At 49.4% G+C, this 12,385-nt stretch overlaps 1 protein-coding gene across 5 annotated transcripts in view; it reads left to right on the top strand.

Moving 5' to 3' along the window:
* KLHL18 (kelch like family member 18) overlaps positions 1-12,026 on the top strand; it is a 154,503-nt gene extending 142,477 nt beyond the window's left edge. For 3 of the 5 annotated variants that reach the window (XM_060308777.1, XM_060308776.2, XM_060308778.1), the window contains exons 6-10: positions 252-388; positions 1,910-2,147; positions 6,035-6,139; positions 7,743-7,854; positions 8,590-12,026. In XM_060308777.1, coding sequence (XP_060164760.1) covers positions 252-388; positions 1,910-2,147; positions 6,035-6,139; positions 7,743-7,854; positions 8,590-8,976 — 979 coding nt within the window. In that variant the 3' untranslated portion in view covers positions 8,977-12,026. The remainder of the gene's footprint in view (positions 1-251; positions 389-1,909; positions 2,148-6,034; positions 6,140-7,742; positions 7,855-8,589) is intronic. The other 2 variants (XM_030845369.3, XM_030845370.3) reach the window with 2 other exon arrangements.
* Positions 12,027-12,385: the final 359 nt, after the last annotated feature.

Below are 12,385 nucleotides of genomic sequence, written 5' to 3'. Positions count from 1 at the left end.
CCCTGTTTTTCTTCTGTTAAACTAACAGAGATGGGCTCTGCTCATCTTGCCCCTCCAATGCTGAGCACGTCCCAATAGCTGTGTATAGTTTCCCCTGGACTCACCTGGGTTCTTTGAGACCAAACCTTCCAGAAGGCTTCTCCTCCCATGTTTCCCCTGCAGTTGTGGTTGGGGGAGCCAGGCTCAGACCTACAAATGTGGGCCAAGTGGAGAGAATACCTCCTGTCCTAGCATCTTGCACTTTATTCCAGGGACCTGGTGGATGAAGCAAAGGACTATCACCTCATGCCAGAGCGCCGGCCCCACCTGCCAGCTTTCAGAACTCGGCCTCGCTGCTGCACATCTATCGCTGGGCTCATCTATGCCGTGGGGGGCCTCAACTCAGCAGGTATCTTGCAGCTCCCCTTTGTAGAACCCTGTCTTGGATGCCGTGGTTGACGAAGCACCAAACAACCTAGCCTGGCCCTCTGCTTCCTCCCCCTTGCATGTCACCACCTTTATCCCTCTTGATTTTATATCATTGTTCTGCAGTTAGCGCATGTCAGATATTAATACCATTGAAGCAGAATATCAACGCAAAAGGGCCCTTTAGAAACCCCAGAGGCCTGGCCCCCTTCCTTCACAATGGGGACGTCGAGGCAGGCCCAGAGAACTTTAGCTATGTTCACACAAGTCCTTTGGCCGAGCAAGGACTAGAACTCAGGTCCTGGTTCCTGAGCCTGCCCTCTTCCCCTAATATCGCGTCACCTATGGGATTTACTCAGCTTTGGATAGGATATAATCAGAGACCCAGTTCTGTTACCAGGCTAATCACATTCAGTCATGTGGATCTCTGGGCTTAGACTGTGAGAGTGTCACCGTAAGAAGGAAGATTCTCCAAATATGCACGGTCTGCACTATCAATACTTTTTACTCTTCACCTCTTACCTCCAGTGAAACCCACATGCCTTGTAGTCCGTGTATTATTGGCAGTTCTTGTATTATACAGTCAAGTTTTCAGGAAACCTCCATGGGGCACCCCCACTCCTGCCCACCCCAGGCACCACTGCAGGGCAGTAGCAATCTAGGAGAGGGCAGGGGAGACACCTGAATCCTTGCAGTGCAGTGGCACAGGGAGTCGTCACCTTGGATGTGAAGGCCAGGCCTTTTCAGAGTCAGCCCAAGCTTGTGGGAGGTGGGGAGCTGGTGGGCAGTCCTGGGCAGTTTCGTTTTTAATTGAAAGTTAATGGGAGGTGGGTACTGGCCTATGCTACTTGTTAACCATATGACCTGGAAAAGGTAAGTCCTCAACTAGTAAATGCTAGAGCATGGCAGGTGCTGAGTGTCCCAAAGCAGAATAAAACAGGGAGGGGGTTATTTTATTTGATCTTAAAAAACTCATGAAAACGGTAGAGTTGGAGTTATTATTCCTTGCTTCTGTGACTACTATTTCTTGAGCACTTGGTATACTCTAGAACTGTGCTAGGTGTTTTACATATTATATCATTTAATCCTCATGGGAACTCTGCTATGGAGATTATTTCACATGTGAGAACAGAAGATGGGGATACAAAGCAGCTTGCCCAGGGTCACCGCTAGGAAGTGAGAGTCGCATTGGAAGCCATCTCCTGCTCTATGTCGGGGAAATAGTGGTTCCATTTGCCTTCACCTCTGCCTTTAAGCAGGTGAAGAAACTCCTTGCAACTTAAAACTGCCCTCTCTAGAAAGTAAATAAATGCCTCCTGTCTGATTCTGATTTTCCTTAAAGAATTAAGTTTGAGGTTATCATGGCTGCAGTTTCTTAGTGGGCCCTCCTGGCTTGAGTAATTTCTGTGGGAAAAGCTGATAGGACGAAGTTGAACATTCCGTATAATCATTGCGCAACAGCTGTGATCTAAACGAGCGGTCTCATTTGTTTTAATTTGAGTAGCAAATTTTTATGCAGGTGATTCCCTGAATGTGGTGGAAGTGTTCGACCCCATCGCCAATCGCTGGGAGAAGTGTCATCCCATGACCACAGCCCGCAGCCGTGTCGGTGTGGCCGTGGTGAACGGACTCCTCTATGCCATCGGGGGGTATGACGGCCAGCTGCGGCTGAGCACTGTGGAGGTCTACAACCCAGAGACGGACACGTGGACCCGAGTGGGGAGCATGAATAGCAAGAGAAGGTATTCTGGGAGCCGGTCTGTACGTCCTGAGCATACACACCAGGCATCTGGGGGACACCACGCTAGACAAGCAGGGCACATTATAAAGTAGACGCTAGCTTCATCCTGGGGATCCCCTGCAGCCAGGCCAGCCACTGCCCGTACCTCCTGGAAGCCAGCCCCCATCTGCTTAAAAGTAAAACCCCTGCCTTGTCCTTTGAGGAACTTGGGGAGACAAGACAGGGAAGACAGGGACGTGTGGAAGTTGTATTATTATTTAAGTGCCAGGTAAGAACTAAAGGTTTGTATTATGGAAGACGCGAGGCAGGAGAGAAGCTGGACTGGAACATCTGGAAGATTTCAGGGAAGAGGTGAGATTAAAGTTGAAACCTGAAGAATAAGGAGGATTTAACTTTATTAGTCATAAAAGGGAATCCGAGGTGTTCCTCTTTATACTTTCTTTCCCCCAGGATCCCTGCCCCACATGTGCTTTCACTACCAGGGAGTGTGTGAACCACAACAATGCTCTTTACTTCTGGATGCCACACGTCCCCCAGGCATGAGCACACAGCTAGTTGTGAGGTGGACCGAATTTATGTCTCTTTTTTTTAAAATAAATTTTTAAATTAATTACTTTATTTATTTATTTATTTTGGGCTGCGTTGGGTCTTCATTGCTGTGCGCAGGCTTTCTCTAGTTGTGGCCAGCCTTACTCTTCCTTGCGGTACGCGGGCTTCTCATTGCGGGTGGCTTCTCTTGTTGCAGAGCGCAGGCTCTAGGCACGCGGGCTCTAGAGCACAGGCTCAGTAGTTGTGGCACATGGGCTGAGTTGCTTTGTGGCATGTGGGATCCTCCTGGACCAGGGCTCAAACCCGTGTCCCCTGCATTGGCAGGCGGATTCTTAACCACTGCGCCACCAGGGAAGTCCCGACTTTATTTCTCTTAACGCCTTCCAGCCACTTGTCTCCTCCTGCTCACATTTCCTGAGTAAGAAAACATAGTGCCTCCATTTAGTCTTCTTAGTGCCAAAGTGACTGGCAGCATCCTTCCTTATGTCAGCCGTGTGTGGGGTATTGTCATGGTTGGACGGCAGGAGCTTTGGAGGGGGAGAGTGTAACTGGACAGGCTCTGTGTTCTCCTACCCTTGGGGTAGCCGCCCCAGATTGTGGTGGTTTGTTTGTTTGTTTGTTTGTTTTTGGCTGCGTTGGGTCTTTGTTGCTGCATGTGGGCTTTCTCTAGTCGCGGCGAGCCGGGGCTTCTCTTCGTTGCGGTGCGTGGGCTTCTCATTGCGGTGGCTTCTCTTGTTGTGGAGCACGGGCTCTAGGCGCACGGGCTTCAGTAGTTGTGGCGCACGGGCTTAGTTGCTCCATGGCATGTGGAATCTTCCTGGACCAGGGCTCAAACCAGTGTCCCCTGCATTGGCAGGCAGATTCTTAACCACTACGCCACCAGGGAAGCCCCCAGATCATGGTTTCAGATGACGCTCTGATGTTTCTCTTCCAAAACTAACGGAAGATAGGACAGCCATCCAAGGCCCCCTACCCGTTTAACCAGAACAGCTCTGTGTTTATCCCTTTTATGTATTGAGCTTCCTTGACATATGCCCAACTTTAGGAGGAAAAAGTTAAATGAAACTTTTTTTGAAAGGGGAAGTTCGAAAACCACTGGACCAGTTGCCCTTTAAAGGCCTTTCTGCTTTGTAATTCTCTCATCTGAGAATTTGCCTTACAGACCCCTTTGTCTGGCCATGATTTGGGTTTTCTACTTGTAAGATCATGTGACTGCCAAAAAAAGATCAAGTCACTGCATGTGGTCAGGAAGAAGAGTCATGTTGCAGTGTGGAAGTCCTTTGCCACATGAAACTGTCACACATGGTCCGTGATACACATGGTGTATCACGTTCAGTAGTGTTTGTTTGTGGCCTTGAGCAGGGGGGAATCTACCTTTGTACCAGTAAGATTCACAAAAGGCCAAAGTAGCTTTGTTTTTGGAAGAAAAAATATGTGTATAAGATCTACTCCTCCCGAAGCCGTAAGCTACACTCTCATGGTTCCTTCCTCCCCCCACCCCCCACCTCTGCTTCCGTGCTTCCCCTTCTTGCTCCTTGGATACTTTGCAGCTTTCTGTGGCCTCGAATGACTCACTGCTCCATATATATCACCAACCAGGAGGGCCTTTTTCACTTTGATGTCAATCAGTTGTTCATTGTGTGTCTGCTCTGGGCCACTTGCTAGCTGTGATGTCACAGGGTTTGGAGTGCTGTCTGGGAGGAGCCCTCCGGGTAGCCCTTTCCCTCACTGTGGTTAATGCCCTGTTATTAGTAGTGTGGGCCCAGCTCCATTTCGTCCCCTTTAAATTACAGGCTACCTTAAAATGTTCATAGTCACTTCTCCCCTGATGAACCACACACCCTCTGTCCTGCCAGTTGGTGACAGCCTCCTTTCTGCCGTCATTCCCTGTCCTTCTCCAGTCTTCCAGGCTGCTTGCGTGGAGCCTTCTCCCATGCCTTATCCAGTCCACACTGGTCAGCATTTCTCCCCCTTGTCTCTTCACACTGTCTTTACCGTTTCGTTGATAGTTAATCTCACACAGTTTTGTGGCACCTCTCAATTCTTCCTCACATTTTTGTTGAACTCCTAAATTGTTACTTTTGTCCACTTCTAGAAGGATAGTGACATGTCTAGTGAGTTTGTGACCTTCCCACAGTCCTCTCCCAAGGCAGGTCCTTTTCCTCTTTCAGGCTGGTTCAGGGACATCGTGTGTGTGTATCACTTTGATTTGCTGTGTACATTTGGAAGGGGGCTATAAAGCCTGGTATAGTTTATCTTCCTATTTGTTAGGCACCCAGATTCATTTTTAATCTTCTCCAGCATCAGGTTTGAAAACAGTGCATCGGGCAGCTTGGCATTCATGTTTAATTTTTCATGAGGCTTTATGTAGAAGATTCTTAGGAGAACTTGGCATGATGAACAGTGTGGGAATCAGACTTGTGTCATTGAAATCTAAGGCATGCCTCTCTCTGGGCAGCCCTGAGAGGATAGCCCAGACTCCCCAAGCCACAGCTACTCATCTATACAGTGGTGATGGTGATGCTTCATGCAGGATGTGGTGAGAGTGGAAAATAGCAAGTGTGGAGCACCTGATGTGTGTAGTAAGTACGAAACAAACAGAAGCTGTTGCCTCACCCACTAAGACAAATTAGGGGACATGCAGGGCCATGTATGTAATGAAAAGATGTCTGTCAAACTTTACAGTGAATTGCGTGGGGAAATCAAGGTAACACAACAAACATATGTTGAGGGCTTGTTACGTACGAAGCACCACATTAAGTACTGTCAGGGTCACACTGATAGAGACCCCAGTCTTCCAGGAGGTTCCCACTTGTTAAGAGGTGACGGGTCGATTCCTGGTACCCCGTGGGCAGGAGTCTGGCTTGCTCAGTTCTCTAAACCTGGTGCATGGGACGGTGTGCCTCATGAGGGCCTGATGAAAACGTGCTGAATGAATGGACGACTGACAGGAGCTGTGATAAAGGAGCTGTTCTGGGAGTGTGGGGTTGGGAGGGAGTAATTCTTGCTGGGCAATGCAGGATGGCTTTTGGAGGAGGAGAGAGAGGAATTTGACCTGGGCCTTAAAGGTAAATCAGACCCTGAGCACGGCAGGGCGGAAGATGAGCATATCAGGGACTGAGGAGGAGGGAGAGGAAGTAACCCCAGGCAGGGGGGCAGGAGGCAAGAGGAATCACAGGGCAGCTCCTTTCCCCTCAGTGTTACACTTTGCTTAGTCACATTCCTGGGATTTAGGTCTGTTCTAGAAAGAGGCAGTTGGGGGCTAGGTTTACTTCTCAGTGAGCGTGAGAGGTTGCCCCAAGAAGTCTGAGGCCCATCGGGATGACACCTCTGTTTCAGTGCCATGGGGACGGTCGTGCTGGACGGGCAGATCTACGTCTGTGGTGGCTATGATGGCAACTCTTCTCTCAACTCTGTGGAGACCTACTCACCTGAGACGGACAAGTAAGGACTCCAGCTCCCCTGGGGCAACTGGAGCTTGCTAAACAGAGTATGAAAAATCAGAACTGCAATCTTTTAATCATGCTTCTAAGGATAGGGAATATCTCACCTATTTAGCCCCTGTAGTACCTTGCATATAATAGGCATTTAATAACCTTTGGTTAAATGAATGAATGATTAAATAAATTCTAAAAACAGTCTGCTTAGATACTTGGAAACAGTTATTAATGCTGTGTACCTCTTAACTAAATCAACGCATTTTAATAGAAATGCGGGTGAAAAGGGATGAGAAATAGATGAACAGCCCTTTCCAAAGTGGGTAAGATAGGATTTGGGAAAAAAAAGTTACATTTCAGATACTCAGAGAAGCTTGGGAAACATTGATGTCTGTACCACCAGAGGCCTCATCTTCCCATAATGCATATTACTATTTTAAAGACTGAAAAATTATGCGGCAGAGAAACCTCTTTAACTTCATTTTATCTAACACCTATCACCATCTGGTGGACTTATTTTGCGGAACACTCTTTGGAAAACACTGGCAAGGTTAGCCCGAGTTCTTCATTTCAGTATTTGAATCTGCTTTTACTATAACAGTATAAGCACATTAGTAGAATGGATTCATCACAGTGCTTTTAAGCCAATATTCCATTCACTTAACCAACTTACTATGTATCGGGCAGCGAGCAGGGTGTCTCAGATCCTTAAGTAGCACCTAGTCTGTTGGGGCCACAGCACAAGGTGATCGTCCTCCCTTGGGTGCCTATGTCTAGAGCTCTTGGGCACAGAGTGGGGAGGGCTCTCATCTTCCCCACAGCTTGCGGGGAGAGTCAGGTTGCAGAGATGTCTTCTAAGGGGAGACCCATCGTGGATAGTGGGAGACGTGCATCCCAGGTGGGGGGACAGCAGGAAGAGAGGCTTGGAGATAAGAAACAGCTGTGTGTGGTTGAGGAGCAGGTGTGGGTGGCGCATGGCAGGAAGCAAAGCTGGAAAGTGGATGAGGACCAAGTGGTAAAGAACCACATTAAGGAACTTGGACTCTGCCTTAGAGGAAACAGGAGTCCTCACTAGAGGACGTGCTGTGCAGGATCGGAATGGGGATGTTCTGAAAGCCAGGCCACCTGTAAGGGGACTGTTGCAGTGGTCCAGTGAGAGGCCAGAGCTAGGGCAGCAGTAGTGGGATGGGGACAAGCAGTGACTAGGAAGCAAACCAGGGGGGTCATGGTGACCACAGAATGTTGAGGATGATGGAGAAGAGGTTATAAAAATGCTGAGATTATAAGTATAGCAACTAGGTAGCTAGTGGTCCCATTATCGAGACCAGGGAGTGTGATGGAGGAGCAGATCTGTCAGAGACGTCTTGCTTGGGCGATGTTAATTTTGAGTGCCAGCAGAGATGACCAGCTATGGGCCCGAAGCTTAAAGTGAGAGGCGGCAGCCAGAGTGAGCCCTTAGCAGAGGTGGTGTGGCAGGCGATAAGAAGTGGGGAGATTGTCCAGGGTGAGATGGAGCACAGCACAGTTCCCCTGAATCCTTCTAAGCTGTCTTGGGAGGACAGGAACACCAAATCTCATGGCTCCCCTTCTACTTTGCCTCTTTCCTGAAGGTGGACTGTGGTGACCCCGATGAGCTCCAATCGCAGTGCTGCAGGGGTTACAGTCTTTGAGGGCAGGATATACGTGTCGGGCGGCCATGACGGTTTGCAGATCTTCAATAGTGTGAGTCTGGGCTCCTCCTGGGCTAAGGGCACCCACTCTTGTTTTCTTTGAGAGTTATTTTGAAAGGATATTCTTTGGGAAAAGCCTCAGCCTTGCCATTGCTAGGTAAGGTGTCATCCAGAGGCCTCAGGCCATCTGCCACATGCTCCGAAATGCTTCCAAGAATGGGAACCAGTGTGCACAAAGGAGAGAGGTAGGGTGTGGCCATACCACCCACACCCCCACCCTGTTCAGTTCCCCAGCGGATGCTGCGTGAGACCCGGTGAAATTCCTGCCCAAAGTAAGCCCAGTCATATACAGAGGGTGAATTTTCAAATAGTTGCATTCTTCTGGATAATTTGTTTGAAATTGCATTTATTCTTTTAAAAAAATCTCGAGAGCCACTTGCTGGTCACTCCAAAGTCAGTCAGTGCTGTGAGGGAACACGCTGTGCACGGATCTCAGGAGACCCTACTCTCATCCCAGCTCTGTCACTACATAGCAGTGCATCCTGGGCAACTCCTTGATTTGTTTCCTCAGGTGTAAACAGAACTGGTCAGGTTAGGCCATCTCTCTCTCACCTGTCCCTATAAGCCCACGAGCAGGTGCGCAGCTGAGGAAACTGGGCATCCGGGGCAGAGCACACACTGGCAGAGCTCCTTGTCCCCAGGCCTCCCCCTGGGGCCTGATGCCAGGTGGGCCACCGGTGACCAAGCTTTGGCTTTGACTGAACCTGCACCTGTCTCCCCGCTGCAGGTGGAGCACTACAACCACCACACAGCCACCTGGCACCCGGCGGCCAGCATGCTCAACAAGCGCTGCCGGCACGGAGCTGCATCCCTGGGAAGCAAGATGTTTGTGTGCGGGGGCTACGACGGCTCGGGCTTCCTCAGCAGCGCCGAGGTGTACAGCTCTGTGGCGGACCAGTGGTGCCTGATAGTCCCCATGCACACACGCCGGAGCCGGGTCTCCCTGGTGGCCAGCTGTGGGCGGCTCTACGCCGTGGGGGGCTACGACGGACAGTCGAACCTGAGCTCGGTGGAGATGTACGACCCAGACACGGACCGCTGGACGTTTATGGCCCCCATGGCATGTCACGAGGGAGGGGTCGGTGTGGGCTGCATCCCTCTCCTCACCATCTAAGGCGAAGGGTGGGATGTGGTGGAGTAGGGATCTGGTACAAACACAGGCACTTCCTTCCAGGGTTAGTCCCCCTCGGAAGAGGTGGTGGACCAGAAGACAGGGTGAAATGTGAGCTCGCCAGAGGTACAGTTTTCCAGGTGCTTAAGTCCTCCCTCCCTGTGCAGCCCTTGTGACCTTCAGGCCTAGGTCATCAAGATGCACAGCGTGGGACAGAAGCCCCTCTGGGTCCCGCAGCTGGTGACACAGGACTGCTTTGCTGGTCCACATGTCCACAGGCTCCATCCAAGCCCAGCTCCCACCTGCCACAGCTCTGTGGGTCGCCCATCTGCAGAGTGTCTTCCATCTGACACTCCTTGCCTACTGCTTGCCAGGTGTGTTGTGGCCAGTTTGCGATGGGGTGGCTTCAGTGGCCAAGCGTGTTGGAAACTGTGGGGTGTGGGTGGGAGAGGAGGGACACAGGCCGGGTTGTCCTCACTGCGAGGCTGCAGCCATGGCAGTGCTGGTTGCACACACGCACCTCCTCCTTCCATCCGAGCGCACCGAGAATTTTGTCTGCATTGCTGAGTAAGCACGAAGAACAGAAGCTTTTCCTGTGTCTAATTTTGGGATTTCAGCGAGGTCTTTTTCATCTTGTTCAGGAGAAACAGAGGGAGAGGATAAAAGATACTTGAAAGAAACTGAAGGAAAGTTAAAGAAACACTTGAAAGAAACTGAAAAGAAAAATAATTTTTTAAAGTGAACATTTTTTTGCAAGAAGAAAACATAAAAGACACTAGAGGCAAATATATGTTTAAATGGAAAACCACCCAACGTGAAAAGGGTGGTATCCGCTCCCACATTCGGATCCCAGGGTCCTAAGGCCTCGCATGGCACTCGGGGTTCCCTCTGAGCCCCTGTGTGTCCGGAATCAGTGCGCACTCGACCAGTCCTGTAGCAAGGTGCTCGTGGGGTTTGTCTTCACACCCACTATCAGAGGACTTTTTTAATCGTAGGCTTAGCGAGTTGGCTAAGTTATTGCCACTCTTCTAGGTGGAAGCTCCCAGCTTGTCGCTGGAGGCTCCAGATGCCCCTGTGGTTATCTCCCACTGCCACCATGGCACTCATGCAGATTCCCACCCCACTTTCATTCCTTCCTTATTTGACCAGCAGGAAACAGCAGGTCTGGCCAGATTCTCATTTGCCCATCTATCATTCTTGGATAGTTTTCTTCATCGTGATGCTTCTGAGGTACATTGACCATTTGTACCTCTAGAACCTAACCAGAGACTTGGTCCTTCCACCAGCCACGGCTGGCTTGATCCAGTAACCATATCTACCCTGCCAGTCCGCTGCTCCTCCATCCACTCGCCAATTCCAGGGGTCTGGTCTCCCCTCCAGCCCTTGGCAGACTGACCAGCAAGGTGGACCTTTATATTCTAGCAAAGCTGGCTTTATGACGTAAAGAACTAAAAGCTGAAAGAATCTCTTGCTGCTGCAAAGAACAGATTTTATATTTCTTCCTATGATCTTAGCTAATGACCTCTTGAAGAGACTCCATGCTCCTCCTTCCTCCTCCCTGGATGGGACCTTGATGCTGCACAGTGGGACCCCAACAGGAGGACTCTTCTCTTACCAGTGCACTGGGCAGTGGAGCTGTCCTTCAACTGCTGCTGCCAAAATTTGGTTTTCCAAAATTCTTCCAGTAGAGACTAAAAGAGGATACATTTCCAATGCAAGATTGGGTCTCAGGGTCCCAATCTCTACTTGGTTGGTCTGCCCATCGCTGCCTGCCTGGGTGTCCTGGAAGCCTGTTCAGAAAGGCACCATGTGACACCTGAGAAGTCTCTCCTACCCTGGGACTGTGAGGTTTACCAGTGTGTGCAATCGCCATGTTTCCAGAGGGAAGTACCTTTGTTACCTGCCACTTAGGAGCTGGGCCTCTGCTAAAAGCACTTGAAAATGATGTTTTTATTTTAAAAGACTTAACAATCTGATATAGTAGAGCCTGGGCTTGTGGTAGAGCTCTGGCATTTCTCGCTCCCTGTCGGTTTGCCTGTTAGAGGTAGACTTGGAAGGAGGGTGGGGTCTGTTATTCCTGTTAGAGAGGAGTTATCAGTGCTTGTCTTCTTATTATAAGCCCCTTTCTTTTGTGAATTTGCAACAGCACTGACAAACCTGGGTTGTGAATGTGTTAAGAATCAACCAGTGGACCTCACCAGGTCCTTAGGATGCTGACCCAGATTTTGCCATTGGGGTTGAGAGATCATTTTCCCATGATCTGCTGCTCTTGTGATAGCCTTCCTACATCTACTCCCACCTCCTGGTGTAGAAGTTACACTGCTCCACCTGGGGTCAGTGTTTCCAAGTAAGGTGAAGCCAGTGCCTTGATCTGGGCTCTGAGCACAAGTGAGCAAACACTAACATTTTCACACTCTCCACAGTTGGTTCCTCAGTCTGACGGCGATGACTGTTTACAGGTGGCTGGTCTGACCCTTTGATGTTGGAGCCTTTCCAGTAAAACCATGAAAAGAAGAGATGCCACCCATAGGTATTGTGAAAAGGGTATAGGGCAGATACTGTGGACAGTGAACCTTGGGGTCCGGCCCAGCTCTGAGCAGAGGACTGTGGCATTCGCTGTCCTAGGGTATTTCCCCTTAGATAACACAAGGAACCTTCTCTTCTGGGTTTCATCCGAGAGCAAAGCCAGGATGGGAGCTGAAGTCCAGCCTTTTGACTTGGCCACAGAGATGTGAGTAGGTAGGAATTCCGATTCCCCCTCCCCCCAATTTATTGTTTCCCAGAAAAATCTTAATTCCTTTTATTTATAGAACGCATGTCTTTTGTGTTAAGAAACCAAAGAGAAATAAAGAGTACACTCCTAATATCTTCTTGCCCTTTCCTGATTTTATTTTTTTTTAATTAGAGGTAAATCATATTTTTATCGTAATTCAGTGAAAAAATATTGGACAAAGTGAAAATATTTCTGTGAAAATAAGGAAAAAGCCCAACAGCATGGCAAAAGTAGTCTTTGGAGAGATGTGTATATTTTATAAAGATGGGTTCTGATGAAAAATATATGCAAAAGACTTCCTGAGCGTGTTGCATATTTGCTCCTGTCCGGATCACCACTTCTCTTGGATTTCCCCCTTTCTTCACTCCCTGCCATAAAACTCCTAGAGTTCCTAAGTGGAATGTGACTGCCTGTGACCACCTGGAGCCAAAACCCCCAGCTCCTTTTTTATACCTCCAAGCCAGAGGTGCTTAGCTTTGGTGCACATAAAAGTCACTGGAAATTTTTTAAACCACAGATTGACTTGTAGAACCCTCCCCAGAGACCAATTCCCTAGGGCTGGGGTGCAGCTCAGGCCCTTGTGCAGGCAAGTTTCCACCATGGTTGGTATGCTCATCCCAGTGTGAGAACCAGACTCCA

This window comes from Globicephala melas, chromosome 11, assembly GCF_963455315.2.
Source record: "Globicephala melas chromosome 11, mGloMel1.2, whole genome shotgun sequence".
Classification (NCBI taxonomy): Eukaryota; Metazoa; Chordata; class Mammalia; order Artiodactyla; family Delphinidae; genus Globicephala; species Globicephala melas.
Note: the sequence above shows the minus strand (reverse complement) of the source record. Positions and strands in the feature narration are given on the sequence as shown.